The sequence below is a fragment of the Megascapheus bottae genome, chromosome 4 (assembly GCF_031878675.1).
Source record: "Megascapheus bottae isolate mThoBot1 chromosome 4, mThoBot2.hap1, whole genome shotgun sequence".
NCBI lineage: Eukaryota > Metazoa > Chordata > Mammalia > Rodentia > Geomyidae > Megascapheus > Megascapheus bottae.
The window spans coordinates 55,136,280-55,151,482 of record NC_143512.1 but is presented as its reverse complement, the minus strand read 5'-3'; the positions used below and the strand labels follow the sequence as shown (position 1 = coordinate 55,151,482).

Sequence of the window (15,203 nt, the reverse complement as noted above, 5' to 3'; positions counted from 1 at the left end):
TATGCTAGCAGGAAAAAATAGCAGAAATAGCTAAAATATACTAACTTCTAAATATATATTAAGATAGCATCGATAAGGTAAAATGATAAAAGAATGAGGATGAATGAAGAAAGCCTTTAGGAATTTTGAGATAGAATTAAAAGAGCAAATGTTCAGGTGATTAATAGGGAGTCAACAGATATACATGCATTCACATATACAGCTAGTTGCCAAGTCCTTCAGTGAACCATATCTCCTGCTTTCATGGCATTAAGTAGGTCTCTTTCTTGAATCCAGACTGATCTGTGATTTTTGTATAACTAATAAAGAATGTGGCAGATGCAACCATTTAATTCTTTTGCTAGATCTGATAAAACCTTGAAGCTTCTTCCCTGGTTTCTTGGAATGTTGTTCTTGGAAAGTTTATTCAGTTAGAATGCTCTTTTTGGAGATAGGTAACCACTACACAAAGTATGCTGAAGACTGTATCTGAGGAAATCTAAGCTAGTCACTTGCAAGAAAAAAGTGAAAATTGTTCTAGTCATCCCAAGTCACCAGGTACCTAAGTAAAGAACCCATGCTGGATGTTCAAACAAACTAATATTGAATTGTCAGAATTAAGGCACAGTCAACATCTAAATGTTGACTTCATGAGAGGTCCTATTGAACTCCTTAAGTCACAGATCCATGAGAGATAATAGTTCATTTTAGAGCAATAGGCAACAGAATAATATTGTTATCCTGGATCACTTGGTTAAGCCAGTATCTGCTAAATTTCTCCATTGTATGATTCTTATTTCTTCTTTTTGTTTGTTTTTTGCCAGTCCTGGGCTTGAGCTCAGGGTCTGAGCACTGTCCTTGGACTTTCTCAAGGCTAGAGCTCTACCACTTGAGCCTCAGCACCACTTCTGGCTTTTTTCTATGTATGTACCAAGGAATCGAACCCTGGCCTTCGTGCATACTAGGCAAGCACTCTACACTCTACCACTAGGCTATGCTCCTGGCCTGGTCATTTTTTTCTAGATAGGCTTTTCAGTGGATAGTTAGGAAATTCATTTGTTTTTTAAAAGATAAAAATATCATGAGTTCTTATTGACACTTCCAATTCAAATCTAGGTATACAGACTTATTTCTGAATTGATTTTATACTTCAATTTGTTATCACAATGGAAAAACCCTAATTCTTAACAGTAATATGTAGCCCTTTGTCATTAATAATATGGTTTTTAAAATTGTTTATTGTTAGCAGTTCTCTTTGCCTTAAGATATATTCCCCTAGGAACATCTGGCCAGATTATTGCTATTGATTAATACTTGTTAATTAATCTAGTAATGCTGGAGACTAAATTCACATGTGCTAGACAAGTGTTTTTCTTTTAGAATACGCATGCAGCTCTATTTTTTCTTGAGCAAGGTCTTGCTATGTAACCCAGGCCAGCTTGGAATTCAAGATCCTCTTGCTTTAGCCTTCTAAGTCCTGGGATACAGCCATGCATCAATACAACTGTGGTTAAACTTCTAGTGAAATGTGTATTTATTTGTTTCTGGGTTGTTCTTTATATTTTGATTTTTGTGGGGTCATGGCTTGATCTCGGCCTGGTCACTGTCCCTGAGCTCTTCAGGTCAAGGCTTCTGCCCTAACCCCGTGCCTGGGTGTTATATCTGAGCTCTTTAACTTATGGCTACCACCCTACTCTTGAGCCAAACCCCACTTCCTGTTTTCTAGAGGTTAATTGGAGATATGAGTCTCAGGTCTTTTTGTGCCTGGGCTGGCTTTGAACCTTGATTCTCAGATCTCAGCCTCCTGAGTAGCTAAGATTACAGGTGTGAGCCACTGCGCCTGCTTTGATTTTATTTTGTTTTATAATTTGGTGTAATAATCCCAATTTTTTTTGGCTGATCCTGGGGCTTGAACTCAGAGCCTGAGCACTGTTCTTGAGCTTTCTCAAGGCAAGTACTCTTCCACTTGAGCCACAGCACCACTTCCAGCTTTTGTGTGTGTGTATGGTACCAAGGAATTGAACCCAGGGCTTTGTGCATACTAGGCCACACTCCAGGCCCACAATCTGTTATTTTTTATAGTCAAATATATTTAAAAAAGCTGGGCATCAGTAGCTCACATTTACCAATTAACCAGTAAAGAAGTTGGACTGGAGGTATGGCTTAAATGATAAAGCACCAGCTATGAGCAAAAGAGCTGAGTGAGAGCAGAAGGCCCTCAGTTCAAGTCTGAAATTTTGCTTCCAATAAGTGAATAAGAGAACTTGACATTTTCTCTGTTAATTTCCTGTTACTATAATGAAATACCTATGTAAGTTATTTGCAAAGAAAAAAAAAAAAGGTTTGCTTTCGCTTACAGTTTTGAAGTTTCTAGTCCATGACTGATTTAGTCCCATTGCTTTGGGTTTGTGGTGGTTAGTAAATCATAGTAAAGTACATGAAGGAGTAAAACTGCTTACCTTATGAGCCAGGAAGGAAAAAGGAAGAGTTTAGTTTTCTCCAAATAAAATGATATTATGGTTCCAATCCTGATGGAGACATGTCAGAAAAGTCTTGGAAGCCAGATTGGAGGGCTTCTTCTGGCCACAGTCATCTTTAAGTGCATACCCTCAATAATGTAAAGACCTTCCATAAGGCCTTCCAAATGTTAACCCAGCATCTACCAATTGTACCACTCTGGGTGCCAAACTTTTAATTTGTGGTTTTGTGGCAAGAATTCAACTTTCAAACAACAGCAGATACCAACTATGAAATGCAGGATGGATGATATTGTTAGAAATGCACCATTTTACAATTACTATAACCATCAGACAAAAGTTATCAGATACATTTTAAAATCAGTATTCAACCCTCTGTGGAATTGTGTGTGTGTGTGTGTGTGTGTGTGTGTGTGTGTGTGTGTATGTGTATGTGTGTGCGCACGCGTGCTCAGGCACATGCATACCCTTGCACCAGTCTTGGAGCAGTCTAGCACTCTTGAGCTAGGGCTCAAGTGGCTAACTGGAGATAAAAAAAATCTCATGGACCCATGGTAGGGCAGTAGCTTTGAGCTGAAGAGCTCAGGGACAGCACCCAGGCCAAGTTCAAGCCCCATAACCTGCACCCCCCCAAAAAAAAATCTCATGGAATTTCCTTCCTGCATTGGATTTTAATTGCACTTCTCAGATCTGGGCCTCCTAAGTATCTAGGATTACAGGCTTGAGTGCAAGCACCCAGCTCAAATTCCTTTTTAATTATAAAGGATAGTACAGTTTTTCATTGTACAGTAAAGTAAACGAAGAGACACCACTTAAGTAATCAAAATTAACATAATCAATGATGGCAAAGCAATGTCATGTGCTTTTTGTTGCAATTAATAAATGGGTAACACTTGGGCCGGGAGTTTGGCCTAGTGGTAGAGTGCTTGCCTAGCATGCACAAAGACCCGGGTTCGATTCCTTGGTACCACATACAGAGAAAAAAGCCAGAAATGGTGCTGAGGCTCAAGTGATAGAACTCTAGCCTTGAGAAAATCCAAGGACAGTGCCCAGTCCCTGAGCTCAAGCCCAGGACTGGCAATAAATAAATAAATAAATAAATAAATGGGTAACAATGTTATGTTACACTGACAGCATTACTGCTAAAATGCATAATCTAAATCTAATTATCATGTGACATTAGACCCAAATTGAGGAATGTTGACTTAGGAAACATAATCTAAATCTAATTATCATGTGACATTAGACCCAAATTGAGGAATGTTGACTTAGGAAATTGCATGTACTATTTAGTCAAATAAATATACTAAATCTAACACTGTACCTATATCTTCTGTACCTGTTGACTCTTTTCTTTCCTATGAGTAATTGCACTAATTTTTTGCTTATCCTTCTATTATTCATTTATTTATTTATTTTTCCAGTCCTGGGGCTTGAACTCAGGGCCTGAACACTATCCTTGAGCCACTATCACTTGAGCCATAGTACCACTTCCAGCTTTTTCTGTGTATGTGGTAGCAAGGAATCAAATCCAAGGTGTCATGCATGCTAGGCAAGCACTCTACCATTAGGCCACACTCCAGCCACTTATTAATCTATTAAAAACACATTACTTTGCACTGGCTTTTCTCCCCAATAACATGTTTTAATAGTCACTGCCTAAAAGTATGTAGAAATGATCCTCTTTATATTTAATGGCTGTAGTATCCATTGATAGAAGTTCTCTGCTATTGAGGGATTTTGAAGTTGTTGTAAGTTTTAGCTTTTAGCTCTGCAGTTAATAATTTTATGTAAAATCCTGTTGTGTTTTCTGGCAGCTAAATCCTTATCAGATTTATCAAAAATCTGATAAGCAAATGAGTGTGATTTTGCTAGACATTATCAAATTTTCTTCTTTAAGGGTTATACCATGAAGCATTCCTAACAGCAATGTGCCTGTTACTTAAGGCTTCTCTAAAATATACCTTCTAAAGTTTATCATTTTAAGAGGTGAAAAAATTGTACATCAGTGTAGTTCTAATCTGTATTTTTTAAAAATAATAAATGAAGTTGAGTATCTCTTCAAATGCAGGGCACTTGATTTTCTTTTTTTCCTATGAACTCTGTTTATATTTCCTACCCATTTTTCTTTATAGCTGTTATTTTTTCAGATGTTCTATGTTAATCTTTTTCTTTTTTTACTGATGCACTATTAATGTTATTAATCTCATTTCTGGATTTATATATTTCCAGTTCATCATTTTTTACTTTATTGTAATTATTTTTCTTTTACCATGGAAACTAATTTTTTAGTCTTTATCTTATTATATTTCATTAAATTGTTCATTCTGGAGTTTTGAATAATAGGTAGAAACTATAGAGGTATTCAATGTTTTATTCTATCACATTTGTAATTTTGTTTTTATATTTGAGTTTGTTATCCTGTTAGATGTTGTGAAGGAAAAGTCCAGTTGCGTATTTTTTTTCCTGTATAGCTAGCTACTTAGTTATATAGAATATGTAAATCGATATATATATTTTATTATTTACACATATATAATTTGGCTATAGAGAGATCATTGTGTGTGTGTGTGTGTGTGTGTGTGTGTGTCTGTCTGTCTGTCTGTCTGTCTGTCTGTGTCTGTCTGTTGTGGGGCTTGACCTTTGGGCCTGAGCACTGTCCCTGAGCTTTTCAGCTCAAAGCTAGCACTCTATTACTTTGAACTACAGTGCCACTTCCAGTTTGGGGAGGGGGTTAATTGGAGGTGAGAATCTCACCTACTGTCATGCCTGGTCTGGCTTTGAACTGTGATCCTTAGATCTCAGCCTCCTGAGTAGCTAGGATTACAAGTGTGAGTCGCCAGTACCCAGCTACAGTGTTTTTACAAAGAAGTAGTTAACAATGTCAACGACTGTTAAGAGGTTTTCTGAGGTAAGAATTGAAAACTCAATAAAGTTTTGAAACAAATGAGTCAATATGACCTTGGCAATGGCAGTTTCAGTGAAGTCATGAGGCCTAAAGGATGGGAAAATGGGAAGACCAAGTGTACGTAACTTTTTATGAGATCTTGAATTAATAGGTTTTTTTTTTAAAATTAGGTACCTTATAAAAGATTCAGGAAAGTCTGTGAGACTCTTATCTTCAATTCTTAAAAATAGGTTCCAGGCAAACTTCAGTAAACGCTTGAACCAGTCAGGGTCAAACTAGGAAAATAGAAGCCATTACACATCTTATTGACGTGGGGATTATTTTTGTGGGAGTCAAAAAAATGTTGCTGCATATGGGAGAAAAATATGGCTGTGAAGGAGGGTAGCTTAGTAAGTGAAGTGCAATGGATTTTAGCAACTTTGGTTGGTTGGTGTCTTTGTGTAGAGTATGACAATCATCAATGTATCTGGGAACTCTGGTCCTAGTTATACTCATTTTACCAAGAGAAATGACATAATTCACCTAAAGTCATATGGCTGATAAATGGACAATTAGCACAGAATTTGTAGCTAGTGCTGTTGATTTTTTTCTGTTTCTAAGCTTTAATATTTTAGTCTGAGTAGGGATAAACAAAAAGAGATTCATTCCTGGTCAAAGTTCACAGAAAAGACGTGCTCACTGCTACTTCTAAAGTGATTTTAAAGAAAAAATACCCAGGATAAGACAGTGATGACATTGAAAAATCACTTTTCTGAGCTGGGCTACAGTGACTTATGTCTGTAATCCTACTATTCAAGAGGCTGAGATCTGAGGATCACAGTTTAAAGCCAACCTGGGTAGGAGAGTCCATGAGACTCTTATCTCCAATTAATCACACACACACACACACACACACACACACACACACACACACACACACACACACACACACACAGCCTGGAAGTCTGGAAGTGGGAGTCTGGCTCAAGTGATAGAGTACTAGCCTAGCAAAAAGAAGCCCAAGGCCAGCACCTAGGCCCAGAGTTTAAGGCCAGGGTTAGAAAAAAAAAATCACTTTTCTGTTGTTGAACTTTGGGACACAGAAATTAGCTTCCTTTGTTCTCAGAAAACAGGTAATATCTACTAGGACTAGAAAGGGCCAGAACCTGGTATACTGTGTTTCCTTAATGTCTACTGATGAACCATTGTTTTGTGGTAGAGAGCTGAGGCCCATTAGTTTGAGGAAAAATTGCTCAAAGTACTCTGGCATAGTATTGGATTATCCCTTACTTTACTTATTAAATACATTTGAAACAATATCTAGGGAACATTGAGTATGTTAGGTCATCTAACACATTCAAAATCTAGTTGATTTCAGGTAGGAACTTTCAGGAACACTACCTAAATACAAGACTGGTTTTCAAACCAGAATCTCAATGTATTATTTTATAACAGGGAGAGAGTAATATTGATATGTATCATTCATGTCACCTTCTTTTTTAGTGTGAAGGTGCTTGGGAAGATGAGTTATAGTCATGAAATTGTTAAGTGAATATGGAATCAGAACAGAATGATGATGAATATCATTACTCACAATGTAGAACATCTTTCTTATGACCTGTCCTCAGATCTTTCTTTTCATTTGTACCAGGGTTTCCCACATGATAGGCATTTAAATACTATGTTTATGATTTTTGCCATTCCTGCATATTTGGTTTTTCTTTGTGTGACAATATGAGAATCAGTATCTTTCTAAACAATAACATTTCTGAAATTTGGCATGCCACTTATGTTTTTCAAATACATGGTAAAATAAAGTATAAATTCCAAAGTAGCTATCAGAGTCAAAATTTTCTATTAATTTCTTAAAGGTTGTTGTGTTATCTCTGCCAAACATGAGTGAATATCACCTTAGTCATTATTGAAAAAAATTAAGTTGGTCCAAACCTAGGGTTTGTCTTGGGCAGTAAAAGCCCTGTGACATCAAAACTATACTCAAGATTACAAATTCAATAAATCTGAGGGCTCTTTTTCAAAGTGATATATTCAATGTTATAATTTATAAATATCCAAATGGACTTCGGCAGAAAAATGGTTCTCCAACCACCCTATTTGTTATGCTGAAAGCCTCTCTGTAGAATTTCTTTTATATACTGATTAATTAGGAAGATGGTATATAATTTGAAGACATGGCTTCCCTCGCACCTCCATTTTGTAATTTTACGTGACTCCAACTTACATTTTGTGTTTCCTTTAATATGTGACTTGTGTAGAGAAGGTATCTAAGAATGAACTCTTATGTCCCCTTTCCCCACTTGACGTGATCCACTTTTGCCTACTGGCAGATTAGAATGTTACCATGGAGCTAAGTCATGCATAGTCTATACAACCTTCAACAATAAATATTATTCAAACAATGTGGAGATAACACAGAGGATCTAAAAGAACAAAAAATGCAATTTATCAATACTAACTTGGAGAACTTAGAACTTCTAGAGTGTAAAGTGTCTTAACTATAAGCTTTGCTACATAACCCACTTCATAAGAAAACTATTGTCCTACTTTATTGTACAGAATTTTCAGCAAACACTATGTATGGTAAGGCTCTCCTTCCTTCAGCTTCCTAATGAGTCTTTGAGATGGGAGATTTAAATTCTAGTTTTGACTGTCTTTTTTTTTTTTTTTTTTCTGTCAGTCCGGGCTTGAACTCAGGGCCTGAGCACTGTCCTCGGGCTTTCTCAAAGCTAGTCCTCTACCCCTTGAGCCATGGCACCACTTTCAGCTTTTTCTATGTATGTAGTACTGAGGAATCAAATCTGGGTCTTCATGCATTCTAGGTAAGCACTCTACTACTAGGCCAAACTCCTGGCCCTCACTAAACTATTTGTTGAAACAGATTAGTTTTACGTTCATGCTGTACATATTGCTGGGGTTTGAATTCAGCACCTGATGCCTACTAGGCAAGTGTTGTACCATGTCCCTATCCCCTTTTTGCTTTAGCTATTTGCACATAGTATATTGTTTTTGCTTTTACATTTTTTTTGCCTGAAGCTGGTGATCTTCCTGCTTATGCATCTCGCATTAGGGAGGACCACAGTCAGAAGCCACCAGCCTGGTGTATCTCTGTAATTTTCTGCTGGTTGGTTTCCAGCCTGCTGTGTCACCTGGGATTATAGACATGCTACACCACCCCAAATGGAGAAAGCTACACTTTTAAACAGCCAGTTGTGCTTATTAATAATAATTATTGGAGGGATGGGGGGAAATGCTGAGGGAATTCTCCAGCTTTTGAAGGGGATGTGTGCAATGATCCTTAGCCATTGCCCTTAAGGATATAAATAGGCAAACCAGATTCTAATCCTTGATGAACGATCACTGCCAGGGCCAATCTCTATGTTTCTTCTGCATCAGAGGCAGTTTCTTTCCCACAACATCACATGTCAGACTGCATTCTTTACAACCCCTTGGGGTGCCACTAGGACAGTCTCACGCTCACCCTTCTTACAGAGAGCAATAAGGGTTTGCCAACTTCACTGGCCTCAGCTGCACACTAAGGGCCCGGATTCCCCGGATGTAAGGTGAGCGCAGCAGAGATGCAGAACTGGAGGGGATAACGGTCAGACCCGAGGAGTAACAGGCCTGAAGGAAGCCAAGGTGAGAGGAGGGAGGGCTTTCTCCTCACTTTCCACTTGTATTTGAAAAATGGACGTGGGCATTTTTTGGCTAGCAGCGCATGCACACGAAACATGTAGGCATCTCTCCCGAGAGCATGGAGTCAAGTGGATAAAAGGCTCGTGGCCAGACTTGTACCCGCAGGCCCCACGGGCCCCTCAACCAGAAGGCCAGTGGATCTGGCCACGACAGCGCCAAAAGTGGCACGTCGGACGGAGCGAACGTGAGGGCCAGTGGTGGGGGCGGGAAGCCTCGCGCCGTCTGGACGCTGATTGGCTGGTGGCGCTCGTTGCCTGGTTTTATTTGTTGGCGCAGCGCCCCTGACCTGACGCACCAGATTGCGCACGTGCGGCCGTTTAAGGCAGCCTCCAGTGCCTTCGAGGATCTTGTGAGAGCGAGGAGCTCGGAGGTAAGTGGGCCTGGGCCGGTGGCCTTCCTCAGGGGACCCCCGCGGCCTGGTCACAGTTTCTACTAAAGGAAGAGTAGACGAGGCCCCGCGGGAGTCTGAGGCCGCCTTTGGGATCCTTTTCCCTTCCAGCCTGGGGCCCAGTGCGGCGGAGGTGCGCCAGGCCGGGCTTGAGGCCTGCGGAAGCGGAGAACGGGGCGCCGTGCCCCTCGCCGGTGCGGCCTTTTCTCAGGAGATACGAAGTGTTTGCGGTGCCGTTTGTGCACAAACACTTCGTGGGGAAGCCAGACTTCCTTTGCTAGAGAGATTCGGGCGGCTGGAACTCGCTTCGGGCCCGTCTGCGGGCGGGGGGGGGGCTCCCCCTCCCCCCCTCCACTCTCCATCCAACAGCGACACACTCTTCACTTTTCATTTTTATTTTTGCTGGTACTGGGGCTTGAATCCAGAGCCTGGGTGCTATCCCTTAGCTATTTTTGTTCAAGGCTGGTGCTCTACCACTTGAGCCACAATTCTCCTGGGTTTTTTTTCTTTTTTTGCGTGAGGGGGGTGTGCTTAATTGGAGGTAAGAGCCTCACAGACTTTCCTTCCCTGGCTGGCTTTGAACCTCGATCCTCAGATCTTAGCTACTTAACTAGCTAGGATTGTTCTAGCCGTCTTTACCTTTGAGGGAACGCCAAGGGAGAAAAATACACAAATGGGAAAACCTTTCATAGTAAGTAGAGTAAAAATTCTCCCCTTCCCAAATGGCTCTTTGGGGAACCTCCTTTTTTTTTTTTTTTTGGCCATTTTCTGGAATTCATTTTAGTCAATATTACATGATCAGAAGCCCAGAGACATTACACACCCTTTTCTCCCCTAAGAGTATCCTCTTCTGGTCTGACTGTGTGAATGCCTAGAGTTCTGTGTAATTTATCATGTTCCGGTATATTTTAGGTTTAGCTTCTGTATATAAAAGAAAACGTGTCAGTTCCGTTAGTAGCCTATTGACGAGAACAAATTTTGGGGAAAAAAGCCTAACCATCTTTGGGAAGTGATGCTTTCTACGCAGACTTAAAAAGTGGTTCAACTGGCTTTAAAAAGTTAAATGTCACCTCTAGGTAAGAGGTGAATCTTAATCCCCATTTTTGCATAATTTCTTTTTGGGAAAATAAGGGAAGAGTAGATTAGTTGCAAGAGTTATATGTAAAAAGATAACTTTTTCTTTTTTGGGTAGTCCTGGGCATCAAATCCAGTGCCTTGTATGCTTTCATTGAGCTACATTCCTAGCCCTATAGTTTACACTTTTAAAAATATAATTTTGATCTAACCAAGGCCAACATGCATTTAAAAAATATTAAAATAGAACCTGAAGCCACCATGGGAGATGAAGATTGGGAAGCAGAAATCATCAAACCTCACGTGTCTTCTTATGTTCCTGTATTTGAAAAGGTAATAAAATTTAATGTGTGCAGTTGTTAATGTTAACTTCAGAAACTGGTGGGGAAATTGTAAATTGGAGTGTGTCAGCGTTTTATTTCCATGGGATTAACTATTTTATAGGGAGTGAGAAATAGGCTGAATGTCAAAGAAAATAATGTATTTGTAATAACTAAAGGCTAAAATAGATATAATATTAACAATGTTATTTAAATCTCAGTGATTTAGTGTGTACAGATTGTATAAATGTGGTAGAATGGTCTCTTAGGGTCAATTGTATGGAAAATTTGGGTCTTGGTGATATGTGAGTTTTAGAAATTGATTTTTGTACAAGAAAGACTCTCAAGATAAACGTATTAGTTTGATTCAGTCATCAGTTTGATATGAAATATCAAATAGTTTTTCTAAATGCTTTTGGGTAGTTATTGTAATTTAGAACAAGTTGTGCTTAGATTTTTGGGTTTCATTTCTAACTTAAAAATTAAATTGAATATACTTTAGAAGATATATTTTTAAGGGATTGTTTTTGTAGACGAATTACTTAAGTATCCTTAAAAGTCCTTTGTCTTTTATCTCAACACCTGTCTCTCAGCTTTTAGTTTGTATGTTAGTCAATTCTGACACTATTTTTTCTCCAGTGCTGGAGTTTGAGCCAGGGCTTTACAGATTCTCAGCAGACACTCTACCACATGAGCCATACTTGAAGTCCTCTTAACTTTACTTTTTGAGATAGTGTCTCAATTTTTGCCCAGGCTGGCCTGGAAAGAGATCTTGTATTTATGCTTTGCAGGTTGCCAAAAGACATGTAACACTGTGCTTAACTTTTTCTGTTGAGGTAGGGATACTGAGAACATTTTGCCTGGGCTAGCCTGGAGCCCCATTTTGCTTTCTGAAGTAGCTAGAATTATAGGAGTGAACCATAGGCACCTGGCTTACTTTCTGACTTTGTGGAAATTCTTATTTTACAGAAAAATAGAAAACATTCAGTCCTTTGATTTAATTGAATTGGATTGATAGTGGATTAAAATACCAAAATCTTAATCTAAACTTATAATCTTTTAGAAATAATCTTTTGTGGGCCAGGAGTTTGGCCTAGTGGCTAAAGTGCTTGCCTAGCATGCATGAAGACCCGGGTTCGATTCCTTGGTACCACATATATAGAAAAAAAAGCCGGAAGTGGTGCTGAGGCTCAAGTGGTAGAGCTCTAGCCTTGAGAAAGTCCAAGGACAGTGCGCAGGCCCTGAGCTCAAGCCCAGGACTGGCAAAAAAAAAAAAAAAGAAATAATCTTTTGTATGATTCTTTTTTATAGTCTTTGCACAATAAAAATTCAATAGTGTTAGGAAGAGAGAACAATTATTTATAGATCTTCCCTACTAGTACAACCAGATCTGTTAAATTTTTAGTATTTTTTCCTGCCTTTCCAAAACATTCTATATAGTTTTAATGATAGTTATACAACAGCAGTTTGGGTTTTTTTTTTTTGTTGTTGTTGTTGTTGTTGTTTGTTTTTTGCCAGTCCCGGGGCCTGAGCACTGTTCTTGGGCTTTTGCAGGGCTAGAGCACTACTTCTTGAACCACAGCACCACTTCCAGTTTTTTTTCTATGTATGTGGTACCAAGGAATCGAACATGGGTCTTTGTGCATGCTAGGCAAGCACTCAACCACTAGGCCAAACTCACAGCTCCTTTCAGTTTTTTCTATGTATGTGTTACTGATGAATTGACCTGGGGTCTTGGTACATGCTAGGCAAGCCCTCTACCACTAGGTCAGACTCCTGGCCCAACAACAGTTTTTTTTTGTTCGTTTGTTTTTTGCCAGTCCTGCACGTGAGCTCAGGGCCTAAGCACTGTCCTTGGACTTTCTCAAAGCTAGAACTTCACCACTTGAGCCTCAGCACCACTTCTGGCTTTTTTCTATGTATGTGGTACCAAGCAATCGAACCCGGGTCTTTGTGCATGCTAAGCAAGCACTCTACCACTAGGCCAAACTCCCAGTCCTCCCACAACAGTTTTTGAAACCATGTTTTTCCATTCTTCCTACTGTTCTTTATTCCATATTACTAAATTCCAAAAAATATTTTTTAACTAATTCATAAGGTTAGTAATAAATTTTTATTGTAATACCAATGATTTTTCTTCTTGCCACAGAATATATTGAACTTGAATGTATTGACTTTTCTCATGTTAGGCAAGCAGTCTACCATTAAAGCTACATCCTCATACATTAGATTGATTGATTGACTGATTGAGATAGCTTTTGCCTAGGCTGCTTGAGTCTTGAGGTCCCCCTACCTCTGCCTTTCTATAACCTGGAATTGCATCACTGTACTATGGTACCGAGACCCATAAGTTATTTTATTTTTATGGGAGATTATGGTTGTTAGCTTTCACTGAGATATTATGAGTATCTGCAGCTTATTTCATTTAAAAAAAAATGGAATTACTTGGAAGTGGATGTTTTCCTTTTGGTTCTCAATGGATTTGTTAGTAACATGATAACTTTAGTTTACATATATATACTGACTTTCTTGAATTAGGACTTTAAAAGTCATCTATTCAGTTTTCATTTTTAGTTGAGAGTTTTTGTCTTCATGAAGGGTTATGAGCACCTATTTGTTGCATTTTCTTAAAAATTGGAAAAGATTCTTAAATCTCTTCTGTTCCTCAGATCTCAGCCTCCTGAGTAGCTAGGATAATAGGTGTAGGCCACTGGCATCTGGTTTTCCAGCCCCCCTCTTACCATCATTCTCTTTTTAATTGTATAATAGTTTTATTTTTCTTATTTGCTATTTTTACATTTTATGCATAAATATTTTTACCGTAGTAAAAATGGAAAATAACTTTTATGAAAAGTGACAAAAACCCAAAGAAATACATAATTGTTATTATGAGAGTATAAGCGACTTTATTTAAAGAATAAAAATGTAATCTGGGCATGGTGTCTCTAATCCTAGCTATTCAGGAGGCTGAGATCTGAGGATCCAGGTTCAAAGCCAGCATGGGCACAAAACAGTCTGAGACTCTAATCTGCAATTAACCTCTAGAAAAACAGGAAGTGGGGCTTGGCTTAAGGGTAGGGTGGTAGCCTTGAGCTGAAGGGCTCAGAGACAGCGCACAGGCTGAGATCAAGCCCCATGACCCCCCCCCAAAAAAAGAATAATAAAAATGTATGCAAAAATCTTCCTTTTACAAAAGATTGAGAGTATTTTTTTCCTGAAACTTAATGAAATATTGAAGTATCCTTATTTTTATACACTTTAGATCTAAAGACATTAAATTAGTAACAGGTTCATTTTGTGATTAAAAATTTGAAAACAGGGTAGGGCAGTAGCCTTGAGCTAAAGAGCTCAGGGACAACACCAGAGTTCAAGCCCCATGACCTACCAAAAAAAAAAAAAAGAATTTGAAAACATTCTTTTATTTCAAAGATCCACTAGCTCTTTAGAAAAGTAGCAAAAATGATGAATGCAGAAAACAGCACTGTCAGTATTTTTGAGGTAGGATCTTGCTTTTATTCCCAGGCTGGCCTGGCCTCAATATTTCTGCTTGTGCTTCTTCTTGTCACTGGAGATAGATGATAGGTGTATGCTATTACATCCAGCCATTGATTGATATGAAGTCCTATGATTGGCCTTGAGCCTTTATCCTCTCATCTCTGATTCCCAAGCAGTTATGATTACAGCTTGAACAGCTCTGCCGCCCAGTTTAAATTACTTTTTTTTTTTTTGCCAGTCCTGGGCTTGAGCTCAAGGCTTGAGCACTGTCCTTGGACTTTCTCAAGGCTAGCACTCTACCACTTGAGCCTCAGCACCACTTCCGGCTTTTATTTATTTTTTTGCTATGTGTGTGGGGTACCGAGGAATCGAACCCGGGTCTTCATGCATGCTAGGCAAGCACTTTAACCACTAGGCCAAACTCCCGGCCCAATTTTTTTTTTTCCCATTCTTCGGGTTTGATCTTAGGACCTGGGCACTGTCCCTGAGCTTTTTTTACTCAAGGTTAGTATTCCACTACTTGAGTTACAGTGCCACTTCCGGCTTTTCTGTTTATGTGGTACTGAGGAATTGAACCCAGGGCTTCATGCATGTTAAGCAAGCACTCTACCACTAGGCCACATTCTCAGCCCCTGACTTAAGTTTTTAAGTCAAATATTAGCAAACTATTGTCAATTAAAAAATTAGATTTTACAAGCCTTACAGTGCTTATAGTTTCAGCCACAGGTTGACCACTGTAGTGTGAAAATTGCCATAGATGAATGGGAATGATTTTCAATTAAACCGCTTATAAAAATGAGTGACTAGCCAGGTGCTGAGATTCTTATCTCCAGTTAACCTCTAGAAAACGGGAAGTGAGACTTGGCTCAAGG

At 39.0% G+C, this 15,203-nt stretch overlaps 1 protein-coding gene across 2 annotated transcripts in view; it reads left to right on the top strand.

Moving 5' to 3' along the window:
- Positions 1-9,339: 9,339 nt before the first annotated feature.
- Ddx4 (DEAD-box helicase 4) overlaps positions 9,340-15,203 on the top strand; it is a 44,669-nt gene continuing 38,805 nt past the window's right edge. For both annotated transcript variants that reach the window (XM_090331928.1, XM_090331929.1), the window contains exons 1-2: positions 9,340-9,424; positions 10,764-10,849. In XM_090331928.1, coding sequence (XP_090188054.1) covers positions 10,778-10,849 — 72 coding nt within the window. In that variant the 5' untranslated portion in view covers positions 9,340-9,424; positions 10,764-10,777. The remainder of the gene's footprint in view (positions 9,425-10,763; positions 10,850-15,203) is intronic.